The sequence below is a fragment of the Selaginella moellendorffii genome, unplaced genomic scaffold (assembly GCF_000143415.4).
Source record: "Selaginella moellendorffii unplaced genomic scaffold, v1.0 SELMOscaffold_1, whole genome shotgun sequence".
In the NCBI taxonomy this organism is placed as follows: Eukaryota; Viridiplantae; Streptophyta; class Lycopodiopsida; order Selaginellales; family Selaginellaceae; genus Selaginella; species Selaginella moellendorffii.
Genome location: NW_003314262.1, coordinates 2,309,628 through 2,328,419, shown reverse-complemented (window position 1 = coordinate 2,328,419; position 18,792 = coordinate 2,309,628). Strand labels below are relative to the sequence as shown.

The following is an 18,792-nucleotide window of genomic DNA, read 5'->3' as shown; positions in this document are numbered from 1 at the left end:
CAGTCCGAGATGGATCCGTGGTCTCGCTGCGCGGGACGGTCTCACTCGCGACCAGCGATGGCGTTCGTGCCCGGTTTAACGTGAGGGGCCCCTACGATTTCTCGCAGCTCACGTCCATCATGCCAATCTCGGGAACTCTCGGCGGTCGAAGCTTTCTGGGGATCCAAAATGCCACCGTGCTCTTCGCGTATGGACGAAATGGTGTGGTCAAAGGCCAGGCAAAGATCTGTGTAGAAGTTTGACCATGGTTGACTTTAATTGACAAGCTTTGTGTTTGACCAACCGTGGACTTTGTAAATTGACTATGTTTGACCCGGGCATACACTGCGTGGGAATGTAATGTTCCATGAATGCGCCCCACCTACATTGCTCAGGTCTTTAAACGAGGACTGTCAGAATCGAAGGAGGTGTATAGAACAATAAAGGGAAAAGAAGAACAGGAGATTGGAGTTTCCAAGCAAAGCGCCAATGGAGAAAAATCTTCACCGCCTTGTCTTGGCCCTGTATCTCCTCAATGCGTGGGGAGGAGCGAGCGCGAGCCTGGTGCCCGCATTGTTCGTGTTTGGCGACTCGACGCTGGACACGGGCAATCTCAACTACAGGCCCAACACCGTGCATTTGATCCGGACGCAAGAGCTTCCCTATGGCCGCGATTTCATTCCTCCGGGGCCGACTGGGCGAGCCTCCAATGGCAAGCTCGCCACAGATTTCTTGGGTAAGCCCACAATCGATCCCATCCTCTATCTCTCTCTTTCTTTCTCGGGAGTTTTTTGATCGATCCTCTTGATCAGCGGGGTTTCTGGGGCTTCCCACTCCAATTGACGATCTCGAGCCGGACGCGCAGGGGCGAAAGCTCTTCCAAGGGATCAATTTCGCGGCCGGAGGCTCCGGCATTCTTAATGGCACAGGACTGGTACGTACTATAGCGACAGGATCTTCAGGAAGTTTGGTTCTTTACTGTTCTTGAGAAAAGTTTGAAACGTTTGGTCGCTTTGTCGTGATTTCCAGACGACCGTATCCCTGTCGCAGCAGCTTGATGCCTTTGAGGGCTCCATCGCCAGCATCAACAAACTCATGGGATCACAGGAATCGTCCAGGCTCCTCGCAAACTCGCTCTTTCTCCTCAGCACTGGGAACAACGATCTCTTCAACTACGTCTACAATCCAAAGGCGAGGTTTCGCTACTCCCCGGAGTCTTATAACACTCTTCTCCTCTCCACGCTTTCCAGAGATCTCGAGGTCTGTAAAATCACAAGCACATCGATACGTATGATCGATCTTTGGTTGTTTTTCTTTAGCGACTTTACAGCTTGGGAGCTCGAAAGCTCGTCGTCCTCTCGCTTGGTCCCCTCGGATGCACGCCACTCATGCTTAATCTTCTCAACTCGGACGGCTCCTGCATTGGCGAGGTGAATGATCAAGCCAAGAACTTCAACGCTGGCTTGCAATCGCTGCTCGCCGGGCTTCAGACCAAACTTCCCGGGAGCCGGCTGCTCTACGCAAACGCGTACGACATTCTCTTCAGCGCAATCCAGGACCCCCGAAAACACGGTAAGTTCTCGAGAAGCTCTTCGTCTCGTTTCGAGCAAAAGATTTGATTGATTGATCATCGGTGGTTTTGTTCGAGCAGGCTTTCGATACGGGAACGTTGCTTGTTGTGGATCTGGGAAGTTTCTGGGGTCAGTTTTGCAGACTTGCAGTGGCCGGACTTCAGTGTGCGCTGATTCGAACGAATACGTCTTTTGGGACATGGTGCATCCTACACAAGCCATGTACAAGCTCGTCACAGACGAACTCTATGCCGAGCTTGTGAAATTCATCCTCTAAAATCCAATACATATGTTAATGATCATATAGTATGAACTTGCATTGAAATGTTCAGAAAGCATTGAGATATTTCATAATCATATTATTGTTTGGGGTGGCCGTATTTTTATTTCGAGGGATTCAATGGTTTGCTAAAGTACTCGTTGAGACCGGGCATGATCTGCGTCTTCTTATCACGCAAGAACCTTCGCAATGGATGGTTGTGATAGACTTCTCCCTCGCTGTGGTTATCCAGCCGTCCATGCTTTCTATCGTCTTTGTTCACCCTTTTTACAGATCGAATTACCATGAATTCTACCATGAAGAGAAAAGATTTTTACCTCACTTCTGGATCAGTGATGAGCTTTCTTGCGGAGAGATAAGCCGCCAATCCAACAGCGCCAATCACGAAAACTCCCAATGGATACACTTCCGGCTTGAGCCAGCGTTTCCTAAACGTAGCGTCCATTCCTTTAGCTTTCCCTTGGCCACCCAATCCTTTAATAGAACTTCTTGAACGCGGTATATTCCTGTATATTCTAGCTCTAAGAATATACCATCTGGAGCTTAGAATATTCCTGCCAGACATCAGACTTTCCGGAAACTTTACGAAAGGAACTTTAAACAACCTTTTGAGAAGAAAAAATAAAAATAAATTTTAAACAGTCTCTTGAGTTTGATCATTGTTATTGCCACGAACAACACTCGATCGATCCAGAAAGAGGAATCGATGGATCAAGCAAGAAAATTGTGCTCACTTGGGCCGCGATCCCTTCTTCTTCCCGGCCGCGGCAGCGCTGGCGGCAGCCTTGGTCTTGACCGGATTGATCGAGGCGGCGGCCACGTCTGGATCGAGCCACTTGAGAGAATGGCGATTGAAGAAGGGCCAATTGGGCACGGTGACGAGCACAGTGAGGATCACACCTCCGGCGTAGAGGAGCATCATCAGCTGGAACGATGCACGGAAGTAGCCGGCGAGGAACGCAGCAATCGCCCATCCCACCAGCATGTACTGCATCAGCTCCTCGGCCAGCTTCTGCCCCTTCCAATCCATCGCGGAGATCGATCGATCGATCGAGAGAGAGAGAGCGCAAGAGAAAGAGATCGCGCAGCGCGAGCGCCAAACAAACCCTAGCCCCGAGAAGCCCTAAAAAAGATCTTGTCGAGGAGAGGTATAGGCTAGGGTTTCGTGACGAGCGGGGGCGGCAGTGGAGCTTTCGGCGCAGCGGCATTGGCGATTCTCGCGTCGGCATCATCGATCCAGGCTCGCATCTGTAAGCGCGCCTCGAATTTTGGGATAGGTTTTAGTGCTGCTACTCGGGAAGAATCGTCCGATTCCAACGCCTAGATAGATCGAGCTGCTGTACAGGGAGCCGAGGGAATTCCATTCCTTTCTGATTTTCGCTTGCATTCTTTCGTCCATGGCGGGGCTGCTTGGCGGTGATCCTGCTCAGTTGAATTTGGATGCCGGTGGCTCGTCGGCCATTTTGCAAGGCAAACTCGAGGAGGCCGACCACTCCAGCACAAATTGGTACTTTCCCAGGGAAGAACTTGACAGGACATCGCCATCGCTCCGTGATGGAATCGACTCGAGAAGAGAGACTTACTTTCGAAAGTCCTACTGTACTTTTTTACAGGACCTCGGCATGCGACTAAAAGTGTAAGCTTGTTCTCTTCTCCTTCGTCTTGTTCTTCTCGGAATTTTCTTTCTTTTCTTCTCTCACTCACACTCATTGACGGTTTGATTTTTTTTTCTTGTTCTTTCGTTCTTTGCAGCCCACAGGTGACTATTGCCACCGCAATTACATTTTGTCATCGTTTCTATCTTCGGCAATCCCATGCAAGAAACGATAGATTTGTAAGTTCTGAGTTACTGTTGACGCCTAGCTGATACTGATAAGCTTCGTACCGATCTAGATGATTGCTACTGTGTGTATGTTCTTGGCGGGGAAAGTGGAAGAAACCCCTCGCGTCTTGAAAGACGTAATATATGTTTCTTATACTCTTAGGAATAAGAAGGACCCTTCTGCAAATAATCGGATCAAGCAAAAGGTCTGAAACTTTTTCTCTACTGGTTTTCTCTGTTGCTACTGCTGAAAATCTGCGTGGAAAAATCTCTCCAGGATTTGTACGAGGCACAAAAGCAGCTTGTGCTGTACGGGGAGCGCCTCGTCCTCACTACACTAGGATTCGATCTAAACGTTCACCATCCATACAGACCGCTGGTGGCCGCCATAAAAAAGTTCAACGTCTCTCAACATGCGCTGGCTCAAGTTGCGTGGAACTTTGTCAATGATGGGTAAGCTCTCGCACACCAGTAGGAACTTCAGTCTCGACTGGAGTGTTGGAGTCCGTGTTGTTTCATCACTTTGATGAGATGGGAATGAAGCAGTGGAAGGGATGTGCAGGCTACGCACATCGCTCTGCCTGCAGTTCAAGCCACACCACATCGCCGCCGGTGCCATTTTCCTGGCTGCAAAGTTTCTTAAGGTGAAGCTGCCGATCGATGGTGAGCGGGCTTGGTGGCAAGAGTTTGATGTCACGCCTCGGCAACTGGAAGGTACGTTCTCTCGACTTTGATAGACTCTAGTTTCCATTTTTTTTGGTTTCATTTTCATGGTCGTATTGAGAAAGGGATGCACGTCTCCTATTTTTTTGCAGAAGTCAGCAATCAAATGCTGGAACTCTACGAGCAGAACAGGGCGGGACAAAACTCTCGCAGTGACGCGCTGGAAGATCCAAACGCAAGCGACAGGAACGGGGTGGAGCCGGCAGCAAACGGCCACCTCCCGCCGGAGGAGCAGCGACGAGAAGCCGCCCTTCCACCACGCGAGGTGGAAAACAACAGAGATGGCCACTACGAGATGGAGCGGGCGCAAGCACGGCCAAAACAGGTACCCGAGACTCAGAATGGTTACGACAGTAGAACCAGGGGGGAGGCCGGCGATCGAAGAAGGGTGGCGGATCAAACCGACACCGCCCGCGACGAAGTTCACCACAAAGACATTGCGGACAGCAACTTGGATGATAGAGTGGAGAGAGTGCAACAACAACAACAGGATTCCAGCAAGAGGAAACGAGAGATGATCGAGAAGAAGTGGTCCAAGCCCGAGGAAGGCGAGCTTCCTCCAAGCCGGGGCGAGGATCAACAGCAACACTACCATTCATCGTCACGGCCGACTGGAGAGAAACGCTACGATTCTAGCGACCGGGACTATCGTAGCAGCCGAGAGTCTGGACAGGATTATCGCCACCATAGCAGCGATCACCACGGAAGTTATCACTACCAGGGTGGCGGCGGCGAAAACCGGAGCCGGAATCACTCCAAGGATCGAGGAGAGTGGCAAGAGCGGGATCAAAAGAAGAACCGGCACAAGTACTCGTGAAGAAAAAAGACGAGAAAAGGCTTAACTAGTACGAAATGCTTCCGTGTTGTACGATTCGGGGGTTTGGTACGGCATCCGGTGTTTTGACTTGAATTGGTGTCGTTGTCAACGGTGGTCTCGAGATTTTCACCCCATGTGATCGACCGAGGTAAACAAATATTTTCCGTTGACGACGTTGACATACCGCCGCCTCAAAAGGAGAGATTATTTTTTTCACCTCATGATAAAAAGCGCGTGGTAAAACATTCGTACTGTAACTTTCGTGATCTTAGAAACCACGAGAAAAGGTGTTACCTTGTCCTGGATGGATGGATTTAGCAAAGATTGGAAATATTTTTCTCGTGGTGATGTTCTTGGAACCATGGGAATGGATCACGTCGATTCAAGGACAATGACGCTCTTCTCTCCTTTCCTCGGTTGCATACATAGTACTCCAGGGCAGACCTTTTGCGTTGTTTAGAGTTTAGTTTCGCAGAGACAATGGTGGTGGTGGCCCCAAGAAGGTGACGTTGATCCCCACAAAGAACCCTAAAACCTCAACGGTCGCGATTGGCCGGGCCCCGGGCAATCAAGGGCTAACGGGAAAACCAGCGCGATCGGGGGATCGTTGTCCCTCATCAATGTCGGACGCCGCCGACCGCGTTCTCGATCGTTGGATGGCGAGAAAAAAACTGCAATTAAAAACGATATAAAAACGAGTTAATGCAATTAATATTAGTGAGAAAAATGGGAAAAAAAAGGTGGAAACGAAAAAGTCGCAGTTATTATTTTGTGATTATTTACTGATTTGATCTTCTCGAACGTGGACATTGATAGGTGCGGAGATTTTCGTACTTTGCGCGCGTAGATGCGTGCATACATACGCTTTGGTGGTGGCGCTACCCTTTTTCTTCGTTCTTGTGTGTTGTAATTTTGCTGTTCTTGATTTAGGGTTCTTCGCTTCTTCTCCAAATGGATCCATTCCAGGGCGATGTGTTTGGCGAATTCGCGCACGACGACGAGTCGCTCAATCAGCTCGTCAGCAGCGGCTCCTTCTGCTGCGCTTTCTCCCAGGATCATCATCAGCACCACCATCAATGCCCTTCTTTCTCGCTCGACGCCGCCTCCAGCACCTGCGACCATCTCCTCTCGCCTTCCGACACCGATTCCTTCGGAATTCCTGCCAAGAATCACAGCCCCGGCTCCGCCTCCGAGAACCTGTCCATCATCTCGTCTTCTTGCGGCGGCGCGTCGTGCTTCCTCGAATTTGGCGGCGCTGGCGCTGGCGCTGGCTCCACCGACAGCAGCCCCGCCTCGTCCATCGTGGAGCAAGCCGCCGCTTACACCACCGCCGCTGGCTTCGATCATCCTCCTCCTCCGCCACCGCCCCCGGTCGATCTCCACGGCGCCGCGTCGCTGCTCGAATCTTGGCACTTTCTCCAGTACGAGTCTCTCCCGGGTCTGCTGCATATCCCAGAGCCTGTGGATCACTTCTCCAAGCTCTCGGGATCCTCCTCCTCGCCGCCATCGTTCGACCTCCTCCCCGGTGGCACTGCCTCGTCCCATGACGACGTGATCATCCTCGGCAGCTTGCTCGATCACCACCACCCGCATTCTCGAGCTCACGAGGTCATGATCCAGCAGCAAGAAAACGCTCCCCGAGCCGGCGATGATCGTCACGTCCCCGAGCAGGAGCTTGTCCCCGGTGCTCGCCACGCGCCTTGCAGTGACGATGATCACACCGATATCGACATGATCGATCGCCGCGAGCTTTGCAGCAGCAAGGAGCAGCCCAAGCTCATGGAGGTCGAAGCCTCCCCTCCAATGGCAGCGTCTCATCAGTCCAACAAGCGTCAGCGTGGATGCTTCACGCTCCAGAACGTCTCCGAGTCACTCCAGCACCACTCGGTGATCTTCCACAACGTCGGAGTGGCGGCCAAATTGTCCGAGGCAATGCTCCTCCAGATCAACAGCAGTGTGGCGAGGAATCCATCTCCAGTATCTCCAGTCGCAGCTTCGGCTCGGAATCCAAGCAGCACCATCACCAGCAGCAGCGCCACCACCACTACCAGCACTGGCAGCGGCGGTGGCGGCCATGGATCTTTCTCGTATCGATTCAAGGAGACGGTGGAGCCGCAAAGCATCGCGGCGAGGCAGCGGCGGAAGAAGATCAGCGAGAGGGTCCGGGAGCTGGAGAAGCTGGTCCCGGGCGGGAACAAGCTGGATACGGCGTCGATGCTGGACGAGGCCATACGGTTCGTCAAGTTCCTCCAGATACAGGTCCAGCTTCTTGAGGCCGTTGGTAATGGAGGGCATGGGAATTATGGCGCTAATAATCACTGCCTTAACGTGCCTCTTAATCACCAGGCCAGGATGTTTCCGTTTTCCTCATCGCCCAGTTCCTCCATAGCCATCTCTTCTCCTTGTTCTTCTTCCTCGTCCTCTTCTTCTTCTTCTTGTGCTTCCTCGTCGTGTAACTTGGCTTCCATGGCGATCGCGACGAGCTCGGTGGTGGCGATGAGCCCGGCCTCGATCGCGGACTCGGTGCTGCTGCTGGGATCCAGGAGGAGTTCGTCCGCGAGCTCGTCCTCGCCGCTGGTGCTCACCGAGACGCTGCAGCATGCCCTGTTCAAGCACAAGCGCTGCGTTGCGACGATCCAGCAGTGTCCAGTGGAGCACTTGCTGCTGTGACGATCCAGTAGTCGGCATTATCTTCTAGGATTAGTGCTCTCTTGAGTTGAAAACGTTGGATGTTTCTCCATGCTAGACTATGATTGTATCAATATTTAACTTTTCTCAAAGCAAAGCAGTTTACCATATAAGACATCAATTGTAATGATCAAAAAGATGATCAAGAAACATCGGCTCTGCCCGAAAACTTTAGACACGAACTTTTGAAGTGCAGCAACTTGCAAGTATTTTAAAGTTTTTCGAATTCTTTTCTACTTATTTAAAACCGCTTTTCAAATTCTGTGTGAGTTCTGTGAAGATGATGATATAATAAATAAAAAATTGAGAGTATAATTAGAAAAAGGAGAGGAAAACAGCAAAGGACACATGAAGCTGCAGTCTCCATCGCAACAATTCAATGTGGAATGTTTTCAGATTGAATGGAATAGATATGTTGCGTGGGGAATCATGATCCTCATATGAAACCTCGAGTTAATGTAGGCACATATCACACATCAGTCTGATTGTTAGGGTGATGCCTTTCGGTTTGAACGATCCGCGGAACAGAAAAGAAAAACATAAACAAATCATATGCACTTCCCTTTCACTGTTGTTATTGGAGTCCAGCCAAATGATTCCCAAGTAGCAGCCGTCCGTATATTCCAAATTCGACCATATGCTGCCTGCATGCACACACAGACACCAACAATCAATTCTTTGAAATTGTGCGTGTGCACGCGACTGATGTTTCAACCATTATTATTACTATTATTTTAGAAAAGTTTAAAAGTAATCTCCAGCCCAGCTCCAGATATTGATAGACAAGTTGTAACAAGGCTCTTAGTTTTTCATATGCAATCAAGGTGGCCATCAAAACACTTACAGGTAGCAACCGAGCTAAATTAACTCTTTCTCTTTCTCGCTCGCTCGGCTTGGGCCTTGCTTTCTCCTCTGCGTTTAATTTCGCTCTGGGAGATCGTTTGATTGCGTTGTTATGATCCATGAATGTTTTGCATTGACCTGTGGCAAGAAATCGAAAACCACACAATAATGTTTCTCCCTGTAGCTTGATTTCTTTGAAAAGAATGAAAGAGATGCACGTATGCATGCATACCTGGTCCGAAACGCGTGTCCTCACGTCCTCCTTCAATCTCGGCGTTATCTCCCCGATGGAGATTGTTCGTGGAGATGGAGCTCATCCATCTTCACTCGCATTATAATGCCTGGGAAAGGAAAAGAAAACAACTTGCTCCAAACTCGGAGAGACCTTTCACTCACGTCAATCGCTTCACTCACTTCTCACTGCTACTCTCTCGGTCGTTTGGCTTACCCATCGCGCCGTTCCAAGCTCCAAAATGGTCGATTTTGATCCTTGTGGAGCGTATGAACTCCCTTTAAGTGCCTGACGAAACTCTGTACCATGTTACGTTGTCTTGAGATAAAACGCGGTGTGGCTCATGCCTGCGTGTAATCATAATGTTTGCTGTCAAGGAGAAATATAATGGCTTTAACGAGCTTCGACTTGCCTGCTTCCATGGTGAGTGCTGGTTCCAGAGCGTTGCTAACTGGCGCCACTACCTGCGAATCCATAACACTGCTGAGTCGTACTGCGATTGAAAGCCCCGCAGGGTATTAACCTTGGCTGGTCGGTCGTGCACGGTTTGTCTCGTTCAAGCGCGTAGAGGCTATATGAGACAAAGCCGAGTGAGCATCATGTAGCTGCAAATAAGAACTTACCAGCCGGTGCTCAGGAGCTTTCCTTGCTCTCAAACAAGGAGAGAAAAACTCGTGCTGCATTGCCTCGCGAGCGCTTATCCTCTCTTCGGGGTTAGCTTTCAGGCACTTGCTGATCAGGTCGAGAAAAGAAGAAGGTAGTTCAGGTGATTTGATCCACTCGGATATGGAGGTACCATCACAATCGTGCTTAAGTTCCTGAACGGCAACCTTTTGATAAAACCAAGAAAGAGAGATAAAAAACAAAATCGTTCTACCTCAAGGAAGCACGTTTTTTTGGTTCCCACGAGTTCTTTCAACTCCCTTGTACCACATAGCTTTGCAATCTCCTGGATTGTCCTGCAGCATGCGTATGAAGAGCAATAAGAGAAGTTTCTTAAATGCAACAGATGGTCGTACTTGGGGACTCCACCGTTAGAAAAGGGCAGCCTTCCAGTTGCGATCTGGAGTAGCGTTACGGCAGCGGACCAGATATCAACCTTTACAGTTTGTGGAGAACCCAGCAAAACCTGTATCCAAGTGACCAAATAGAATGAAAAACTGCAGGAAAAATCAGCTAAGTACCTCTGGGGCCCCATATCCTTTTGTTCCAACGCAAGCTATTCTCCCTGGTTTTAAAATGTCAGAGGGTCAGCACGGCTGTAGAACAAATGCTTACGTCGGTCGAGAGAACAAGACGGATAGATTGTTGCGAGCGGCTTGATATCTGTGACTAACGTCGGCTTCAAACCCACTCTCTTGCGAGCCTGGTTGGAAGGAATATTGCTCGTCACATATTCCCTGAGAGGCTTTCTTGTCATCTGGACGGGCTGCATGTGTTCCTAAAGAGCAGAAATGCAGCTCAAGAAGTTATAGCACAACATGGAATAGCCTACCTGAGACTTATAGTCAGCCGAACGTAATCTCTTTAGCATTTTATCGAAATCTTCGGCGTCTGCCTCCAGTCGAGAGCACTGTAATAAGGCGTTCCGTTCCTCTGTGAAAGTAATGTCGGCTGGCAGACTGCATTGCATCTGTCTGTTTTGGTTTGGCAGTCTTCCTGATCACATAAAGAACTTTCCATAAATTGCTAGAATAAATTGCCAATAGAATGCTTACTTTTAGCCCTTCCAGCGAGATCCTGTTCCTTGCAATAACGAAAGCTAGCATTCACTCTAGATAATAAAACTATAAAAGCGTACCAATGCAAGATTAAAATCTACTAAATGCCCCACTTTGCTTTTCCTTGAATAGAGAAAATTTCCTGGCTTCACATCCCTGTGTATAACGTTCTGCAGAAGTTCAAATGTAAAAACAGTGTTGACAAGAAAAAAACAGGCCAACCTTTTGGTGCATGTAATTCAGCGCTTTGAACAGATGAAAACCATACGATCGGAGATCATTCATACTAATATCTTTCTTCAGCGACTGTCAAAAAATTAAGTTAGTCTAGGAAGTAGAAGTATAGTGTAAAACCTGAATGCTGTCGTATTCGACATGTTCCAGAACAAGATATTGCTTTTCACCGTCTCTAATGACTTCCTCCAATCTGATTATGCTGTGCTTGCCTCTATGTAAAGCAGAAACATCAAACGAAATCTTACGAGAATAAAGATAAGCCCACCCAAACAACTTCAGCAATTTTATCTCCTTGTCAACACTCGCAGCAATTTTATCTCCTTGAAGTGGACCTGTGAGAATCGTTAGCAAAAGCCCTGGCCCAAAAGATATACTAAGAAACAACGCACACTTGATAGCAAAGAGCCGGCCATCTCCAAAGCGCCTCGCCTTAAAAACCACGCTATAAGCTCCTGAAAATATAAAGTTAGAGGCTGGAATCTAGAGCGAAAGAATTAAAATGAGAAAGAGGAAAAGAATTACCCGAGCCTTCCACGCCTTCTATCCTGTAGTTCTGCAAATTTGGAATGGGGATTGGTCCCTATGAAAGCCAGAAGTTAGGCTAGAAAGAAAGCCGCAAAAGAAGGCTACCTTTGTTCTATGGTGGAAAACTTCGTCGATGGCTTTAGCATCATCACTGTGTGGCGCTATCGGAACAAGCTCATGAGCGACCTCTTGCCTTTGATCCTCGTTGTCGGGAACTAAATTTGAAGCCTCGAATTCGAGGACAGTCTCACCTTGGAGATCTGGATTTGGGGCTTCGAGACAAGCCCTTTGATCTACCGGCAAAGAATCCACGTCCGCGGCGACACCATTTCCTTTGCCCTGATTACCGTCTCGATTGGCGCGGGAGACCTCCAGATCTTCTTTTGCCTCGCACTCCACAGCACCAGGATCGCACCTATCGGCGTCAGGGCAGGAGATGAAGAGCCTTCTGGCTTTTCCCTTGAGAGGAGGCGGCGGCTCTTCCTCTGGTCGCCTTCTTTTCTCCAGACAGCTGCCTACCTGCGATGGATCCACATCCAGCTTCCTGCGAATGTAGCCGCGAAATCGCGAGAGCAATGCGATGGAGAATCCCGCCATCGCCACGCCACGGTCGCGCGCGATCTGAAGAACCCTAGGTAGCAAAAAGTAGCGGGAAAATTTGAAGTGGTCTATTAGGGTTTATGGTTTTAGGGCTATGGCATTGAGGCTTCGTCTCCGCTTCGATGGCGCTTGCGGCCTCGCGAAGAATTCGCAGGGCATGCTGCAGTGGTGGTTCTCGGTCTCGGATTCCATGGCGACAATCGCTGATCTCGCCGCGGGAATTGTATCGTTCTTCCACTTACAGCGTTCTTGTCCTTACGGTGTTCTTCTCCTGGTAAGCATGTAAGAAGTGAATGTAGGCCTCTTAATCGATCGACCAGATGGAAGATTTCGCCCTGCCGCCCTTGCAATCGATCGGCTTGCTGAGTGACAAGGATATCATCACGTAAGTTCTTTCAATGTTCGTTCCTTCTCTTGAAAATGTAATCGTTTGTTTTGCAGTGTGAAGCCTTTGGAATTTCCTCCACACGCGCCTTTGAAATGGGGACAGCTCCCAGAAGAAGACGATGGCAACAAAGTGCTGAGAATTTGCGCTCAAGATGAGTTTGAAAAGGAGTCGGGCGGATACAAAAGCGAAGACGAAGGGCTCGCACAGACAGCTTCCATCGACGAAGATTTTCCGAGAAGGCCAAGGTCTTTGCAAATGAAAGAGAGGTACCGTGTTTTTTTTTCTTTGCTGCCTTTGTGACTTGAGAACATTCTTTAGGCTGAAAAAGATGTTAAAACCCGTGGCCAAAGTTTTCAAACGTAAGACCGCCAATGTTGACAAGAAGCCGAAAAGAAGGTAATATTGTGTGATATATTTGTGCGTTGTTTCTATAGCGCCGATTTGCAGGAAACAAGCAGAGAAAGATGAAACCGAAAACGGTGAGGTGTTGTCGAGCAAGAAGACCAAGAAAAAGAAGAGAAAGATCGAAGAAGAGGAGGACGACAGCTCAGAAGACGATAAACATGAAGTCCAAAAAGATGAGCCCAGGTACACATTTTAGGCTCTCGTGTACGCTTGTTGTCTTGTGGCATAAGTTGTTCTCACGTCTTATGACATATCAGAAATGATGAGCCCAAGAACAACGAAGCACAAGAAAAGGTAGACGCTTATTATTGAAAGATACTCAGCGAAGATTGTATTGCAGACCATTAGTAGGAGTTCTCGAAGGAAGAAAGCAAAACGTGCTTGGCTAAGAGCGAACAAGCTCGCACAGGCTGCGGAAGTGAGTTGCTTGTTTTCTCATGTGTCCCAAACACTATTTCCATTGCAGGTTGGTCGTGAAAACACTGCAGTTGACATTCAGTTGCCAGAGGAGCAAGTTGTGAAGCCTACGGTAGTAGCTCCCGGGCATATACGATTTGAACCTCTTGATTCTGGTATGTGAGCTTCTCTCAAGAGTAAGATTCTGACTCGTGAAATGGCTGTGCAGATGAAAACGAGAGCACTCCTGTGGTAAGCTTGGTGTTAGAGATGTTTGCTTGATAATTGAACAACCGGTTTTTTTGCAGCCTATGAATTTTGGTGGTGGACTTAAAAGCAAGAAGCAGGGGCAGAGTTGGGGCCAGCAGAAGCGATCAGGACGCCAGGAGAGAACGTGGAACAGCACAGTGGGAGAAGAAGCAAGAACAGTCCAAGAAGACAAGACCACTGCAGAGGCAACGCTCGATTTTAACAGCCTTCCGCTGCTGCAAGGCATTCCAGAGGTTTAAATTGATTCCAGAACCTGTTGTACTTGACGGAAGTTTTTAATTTGCGGCAGGAGGGAGATGTTCTTGCTTACAAACTGGTGGAGCTATCCACATCTGGAACACCGGAGGTTTCTTCATTCAGAGTAAATCTCCATTCCGCAAGTCTTTTTAGTCCTTAAAGCCTGTGTATTTGTTTAACAGGTGGGAAAGGTTGCAAGCTGCGACAATAACTCGAAGGTTGTGAAACTGGTTTCAGTCCCGGACCATCCACTGGAAAGAATAAATGAGGAGTCGGAATTCCCCGAGCCTTACCAGGAAGATGGCTCGCTCGAGGTAAATGCCGTGGACGTGGTTTTGGCACTAAAGTTTCTCTATGACACCAGACGGATATTTCACTCCTTGTGGAGGCGCACATACTCCAAGGTGGGAACAGCACAACGAGCACACAGAACACAAAGACGACACCTTCTGGTATGAAACTCTCCTTCAAATTTTCAAACTTCCAAAACTCTCTACTCCAGAGAATGGTTTCCTTCCTGAGCCAGCGAACAAAAAAGAGGAAGAGGTCAAGGTCCCTCCAACAAAAGCCGAGAGATGGCAGATCAAATCCATGAAAGCTGCCGGCTTGAGCGCTACACTGGATCGGCTACGCGCTACATGCCTAGACGAGTGAAAAGCTCCTCAAAGTAGATCCGCGAAGAACGACGACGAGCCACCACCAGGTACGTGACTCTTCCCCCTCCTGTCCATCTCTTTCTCGTTTCTAACGCTTGCATTCCCAGAGCCACCGTTGCTAGAGGCGGAGTTACCAGTCATGTCCCAGAGCTTCAAAACTTGATCGTGAGAAACGCTTCCCAGCACCGACTTATCAAACGAAAATGCCAGCCTCTCCACTGGGAAGTCCGAGTGCTCGCCAATCACGCCAGTGATCCGGTTTGGCAGTATGGAAACTTGGCGGATGATCCCATCGCTGGAACCGGTGATGAGCGTCGCCTCATCCAGCTTGAGCATGGAATCCACGGAGCTGGGATGACCCACGAAGCGATCGTCGCAGTCCTGGAACTCACCCCACGAGTAGAGCAATAGAACTCCACTTTGCGATCCACACACCACTTTGGTGCGTTGTTTAGCGAGAACCACCGAGAGGAGCTCGTCCTCGGAGAACTCGGACCGAAAATCCACCTTGTTCCTTCGCAAGCTGCTCACTGCTAGCGTTCCATCGCCGCTGACGCTCAGGAGCTCCATCATCTCGCCCACGAACTCGAGATCGCTGACGAAATCCTCGTGCGCGGCGATGGATCCAACGCAGCGGCTCTGGCGGGTGTCCCAGATCTTGATGGTGCCGCCGTCGTCGCCCGTGGCGATGGTGGTGTCGGTGAGATTGACGATGCGGTTGATCGCGGTGTCGTGCGCGTCGGGGAATCGCGAGACGCGCTGCCCGGATTCTACTCCCGTGGCGTCGATGGAGCGATCCGGGGAGACGGAGAGGAGGATCTCGCCGGCGTTGACGAAGGCGAGGCCGCGGCAGGACTCCTTGTGTGGACGGCAGGACCAGAGGCGGCGCGGCGGGGGACGATCATCGGCGGCGCAATCGGCGTACCTGTAGAGGTGGATGCGGCCAGAGACGAGGCCGGCGGCGACGAGCGGCGAGGAGGGATGGAATGCGAGGTCGAATGGCACGGATTTGAAGTGGATCTCCATGGCCGCGGCGCGCAAGAACCCTAAAAACCCAAAACCTCTTAGAGCTTTATGAATGGAATGGAATGTTCTCCAAAACAAAACAAAGGAAAAAATGCTGGGGAATTCGCGAAGCTATGGATCATCTTTGTGGCTCCAATGGCGGCTTCCCTGTCATGTTGGCAACGACCTGCGCAAGAGAATCGATCTAAATGAGAAGAGGAGGAGGGATTCTTAAGCTCAAACTCACGGATTTAAGATTGGGGTTTGGAGGCTGCTCGGATTTGTAGAGCGCCTCGCGCAGCGGAGGAACAACGAGCGGAAGAATCAATCCTGCCCACCAAAATCAAAGATTTTGAGCCCCAAACTGCGACAGACCGCTCAATTCCACTCACCGATCGATGCTACGATGCCGCTGATCACTAAAACCGGCTGGTTGAGCACCAGCGCCTTCATCTTCACATTGAATCCATGCGTGTCCCCCATTTTGCCCCTCCTCTCCCTCGCTAGAACCCTAGAATCTCTTCTAGCCCTAGCACCACATTTCTTGCCACGTGTCAGTACGAAGAATATTTTAAATTTAAAAAAGTGATTCCTCTTTCCTCAATTCATCCATGCCTTTCGGTTGCCTCAACTGTCAGCCTAAAGTGGCGCGCCGACGGCCTCCAGCGCGCCACGTGGCCGCCTCGAATCGTTCCCTGGATTCATGGGAATGCATATAGCTAGGCGCGATGAGAGAGATCCAAAGTAGAGAAGAAGAGGGCCAAATATATTTTAGGGTTCTTGGGCGCGCGCGCGCGCGGGGCTCTCGTCCAATGCCGGCTACCGGCCGATGAGACGGCGGCGGCACGATGGTATGTAGAGAGGAATGGCGACTGCACGATCGATTCTCCAGGTCGTTGAGAGCTTCCAAAAGTCGCGTACGCTGTTTGCCCGGACGATCGCGGAGCTCGCTCTAAAGCCACAGGTATACTGCCTAAATCCAAGAACACCGCAGCTTAATCTCTATGCAAGGTAAGCTGGAACAAGATCTTTCGATATGATAGAGATCCAAGAATTCCTTTTTCTTCTTCCTCGTGCTTGATCTGTGCTTGTTTGTGATCGCAGAACGTGGAGATTCTCCACAATGCCGGTGTTCTGGTCCTGCTGCGACCTCTCTTGCTGGATTGCATCCCACAAATCCAGCAATTGGCAGCGCTGGGCCTCTCCCGGCTCGCAAACTACAGCGAAGAGCTAGCGGAGGTTTTTGTCACAGAGAAAATCCTCCAGCAAGTTCTATTCCCCCTCAGGTAACTCGCCATACAAAAAAATTCTGTCCAAAAGAATCGTCCATCTCTCCTCTTACCTCTCAGAGATATCAATCGTCACAACAAGAAGGCCGCCGCGAATGTCCTGCGAGCTGTGGCCAAGCACACGGCGCCCCTGGCACAGGCGGTGGTGGAGTCTGGAGCTCTGGAGCCACTGGTGCATTGCCTCGAGGAATTCGATCCATCCGTCAAGGAGGCCGGCGCCTCGACGCTGGCCAACATCGCCAGGCACAACGCTCGTCTCGCCCAGGCCGTGGCGGACGCTCGAGCGATTGGATTCCTCATTCTTTGCGTCCAGGTATGTAAAAGCTCTTCCATCCTGCTAAGATGAAACTCATGAACTTATCAGGAACCCGAGATTGCGCTGCGAACAGCCGCAGGCACAGCGCTCTCGGAAATAGCAAAACATACCCCGGAGTTGTCCCAAGTTGTGATCGAAGCTGGAGCTACACCACACCTTGCCGCGCTCCTCACGCACAATGACTTCAGAGTAAAACGTGTGGTAAGTTTCTCTCGTCCAAACAAAGCTGGTAAAATTTGCGTACCTCCTTGTCTACCAGGGTTGCTTGGCGCTCAGTCAGCTGGCCAGACACGTCGAGGATCAAGCAGAGGTTGGCCACGAGCACTTTCTCTCGCTGATCTTCATTTGGTTTCTAATCGTTGCTCGTCGCACTGTAGGCCGTTGTGGAGCAAGAGATCTTCCCCAAGATGTTCGGCTGCTTGAAAGACCAGGATCCCCAACTCCGAAGAAACGGAGCCACTCTGATACGCGAGGTCGTCAAGCACTCGGCAGCGCTCGCCCAGCTTGTTGTTGGCGCCGGTGGACTCTCCGTCTTGATCGAAAACATTTCGGACACTTTCGGCAACGAGCGCTTGCCAGGTACTCTCTTTTTTTCCTGTCCAGTTTCCTGCCACCTTTCCTTTTGTCCTGTGTTTCCTGCCACCTTTCTCCCCGCAAAGTAACCAACGCCGGGGACTGTACAGGTATAATGGCTGTCGGCTACATTGGCGCCTTCGACGAGATGCTGTCCAGCTCGGTCATCGCGTCAGGCGGCGTGGCGGCGATGGTGTGTGCACTCGTCCAGGAGCACGAAGACCACATCAAGAGCGCGTCCGCATGGGCTCTGGGACAGATCGGCAAGCACGGCCCCGTCCACGCTCTTGCCGTTGCCGAGGCCGGAGCGCTCCCACACCTGGTCGCCACCTTCCTGTCAAAAACCAGCAGTGAGGACCTCCAGTCCAAGTGCAAGAAAGCTCTCAAGAACCTCTCGGACCGTCTTAGTCACCTCCCCGCTCTGGATTCGCTGCTACAGGTACGTCCATCTTGTTCTTTGAGCTTCTTCGCTGAGAGACTGTCGGGGCTTTGTCACAGGGACCAATGCTGCCTGAAGGTATACTCAAGTACGTCCTTGGCTCTCTCGCGAAGGTGTTGGCCGCGGATAGTGATGCCAGAGCCAAGTTCGTGACGTCGGGCGGCTTTGAGAAGCTCCAGAACCTGGCAGCCGAGCCGGGCACGGAGCTGCGCGAGTGCATCGACCTCATCAACAGCGTCTACCCGGTGGAGATTGTCCACTACTACTCTCCAGGATACTCGGAAGTCCTGCTGAAGAAGCTTACTGGTGCGAAGCCAGCCATCCCCGTAGGCTGAGAGGCGAAAAAACTTTGTCGAGCTGGTTGAGCTCCACGGCTGAGCTTGTAAGTGTAAATGTGTGGCAAAAACGTCGAGTACGAGTTCTTCATCTCGGTCTTTTCGAAACGGGCATTCCTTCACCTCACTTCGCCTTCTTCCTCCTCCTCTTCGATCCACCCCCCTGTTCCTGTTCGTGCCAGTTCCTGGACTTGGATCCCCAGCGATGGTGCTTTACGTCTGTAGAACCTCACATTAGACTCGGCCAGAACCAATCCTTTGGCTGCCACCAGCTTTTCCGCAACAAGCTCGTCAACCGTGATTTCGGCGACGGGGGTCCGATTTTTCCAGAAAAACTTCTTCACAGCCCTTTGGAATTCCTCCAGCACGCCTTCGCCAAGAACCGCTCTAACCACGAGTTCGCACACTGCTCCCGATAGGGCCCTCGAATCCAGCGTCAGCGGGA

At 50.5% G+C, this 18,792-nt stretch overlaps 7 protein-coding genes and 1 long non-coding RNA gene across 8 annotated transcripts; 4 read left to right on the top strand and 4 right to left on the bottom strand.

The window, feature by feature from the left end:
* The first annotated feature begins 435 nt into the window (after positions 1–435).
* LOC9657236 (GDSL esterase/lipase At5g03820) lies at positions 436–1,859 on the top strand. The gene is made up of 5 exons (XM_024687822.1): positions 436–715; positions 792–913; positions 1,009–1,239; positions 1,299–1,551; positions 1,631–1,859. The coding sequence occupies exons 1-5, from the start codon at positions 469–471 to the stop codon at positions 1,825–1,827; spliced, it is 1,050 nt and encodes a 349-aa protein (XP_024543590.1). The 5' UTR covers positions 436–468; the 3' UTR covers positions 1,828–1,859.
* Positions 1,860–2,452: 593 nt separating this feature from the next.
* LOC9630106 (probable signal peptidase complex subunit 1) lies at positions 2,453–2,965 on the bottom strand. The gene has a single exon (XM_002961445.2). It carries the CDS (start codon positions 2,858–2,860, stop codon positions 2,561–2,563), a length of 300 nt encoding a protein of 99 aa, XP_002961491.1. The 5' UTR covers positions 2,861–2,965; the 3' UTR covers positions 2,453–2,560.
* Positions 2,966–2,984: 19 nt separating this feature from the next.
* Positions 2,985–5,373, top strand: LOC9630105 (cyclin-T1-3). Its single transcript, XM_024684295.1, has 6 exons — positions 2,985–3,466; positions 3,583–3,664; positions 3,724–3,858; positions 3,930–4,105; positions 4,215–4,366; positions 4,468–5,373. Exons 1-6 carry the CDS (start codon positions 3,228–3,230, stop codon positions 5,190–5,192), a joined length of 1,509 nt encoding a protein of 502 aa, XP_024540063.1. The 5' UTR covers positions 2,985–3,227; the 3' UTR covers positions 5,193–5,373.
* Positions 5,374–8,667: 3,294 nt separating this feature from the next.
* On the bottom strand, positions 8,668–9,300 carry LOC112350794. Its single transcript, XR_002993883.1, has 2 exons — positions 8,956–9,300; positions 8,668–8,861 (listed from the first exon to the last, which is right to left on the bottom strand). It is a non-coding gene; the product is annotated as an uncharacterized LOC112350794 (long non-coding RNA).
* Positions 9,301–9,370: 70 nt separating this feature from the next.
* LOC9657233 (cell cycle serine/threonine-protein kinase hsk1) lies at positions 9,371–12,055 on the bottom strand. The gene is made up of 16 exons (XM_024687619.1): positions 11,544–12,055; positions 11,436–11,493; positions 11,303–11,365; positions 11,179–11,245; positions 11,031–11,124; positions 10,899–10,982; positions 10,757–10,846; positions 10,674–10,695; positions 10,451–10,614; positions 10,234–10,396; positions 10,140–10,183; positions 9,975–10,084; positions 9,833–9,914; positions 9,579–9,773; positions 9,479–9,526; positions 9,371–9,419 (listed from the first exon to the last, which is right to left on the bottom strand). The coding sequence occupies exons 1-15, from the start codon at positions 12,033–12,035 to the stop codon at positions 9,512–9,514; spliced, it is 1,743 nt and encodes a 580-aa protein (XP_024543387.1). The 5' UTR covers positions 12,036–12,055; the 3' UTR covers positions 9,371–9,419; positions 9,479–9,511.
* Positions 12,056–12,127: 72 nt separating this feature from the next.
* On the top strand, positions 12,128–14,820 carry LOC112349890 (coilin-like). The gene is made up of 15 exons (XM_024685087.1): positions 12,128–12,312; positions 12,359–12,423; positions 12,480–12,692; positions 12,745–12,822; positions 12,874–13,014; positions 13,089–13,125; positions 13,172–13,249; positions 13,298–13,403; positions 13,457–13,479; positions 13,536–13,730; positions 13,787–13,858; positions 13,917–14,048; positions 14,099–14,186; positions 14,237–14,437; positions 14,498–14,820. Exons 1-14 carry the CDS (start codon positions 12,133–12,135, stop codon positions 14,386–14,388), a joined length of 1,560 nt encoding a protein of 519 aa, XP_024540855.1. The 5' UTR covers positions 12,128–12,132; the 3' UTR covers positions 14,389–14,437; positions 14,498–14,820.
* Positions 14,292–15,929, bottom strand: LOC9630104 (WD repeat-containing protein 55). Its single transcript, XM_002961443.2, has 3 exons — positions 15,788–15,929; positions 15,643–15,725; positions 14,292–15,582 (listed from the first exon to the last, which is right to left on the bottom strand). The coding sequence occupies exon 3, from the start codon at positions 15,414–15,416 to the stop codon at positions 14,397–14,399; it is 1,020 nt and encodes a 339-aa protein (XP_002961489.1). The 5' UTR covers positions 15,417–15,582; positions 15,643–15,725; positions 15,788–15,929; the 3' UTR covers positions 14,292–14,396.
* A 241-nt stretch (positions 15,930–16,170) lies between these two features.
* On the top strand, positions 16,171–18,438 carry LOC9657232 (sperm-associated antigen 6). Its single transcript, XM_024683822.1, has 8 exons — positions 16,171–16,359; positions 16,500–16,681; positions 16,745–16,997; positions 17,049–17,201; positions 17,260–17,310; positions 17,378–17,579; positions 17,684–18,012; positions 18,072–18,438. The coding sequence occupies exons 1-8, from the start codon at positions 16,261–16,263 to the stop codon at positions 18,345–18,347; spliced, it is 1,545 nt and encodes a 514-aa protein (XP_024539590.1). The 5' UTR covers positions 16,171–16,260; the 3' UTR covers positions 18,348–18,438.
* Positions 18,439–18,792: the final 354 nt, after the last annotated feature.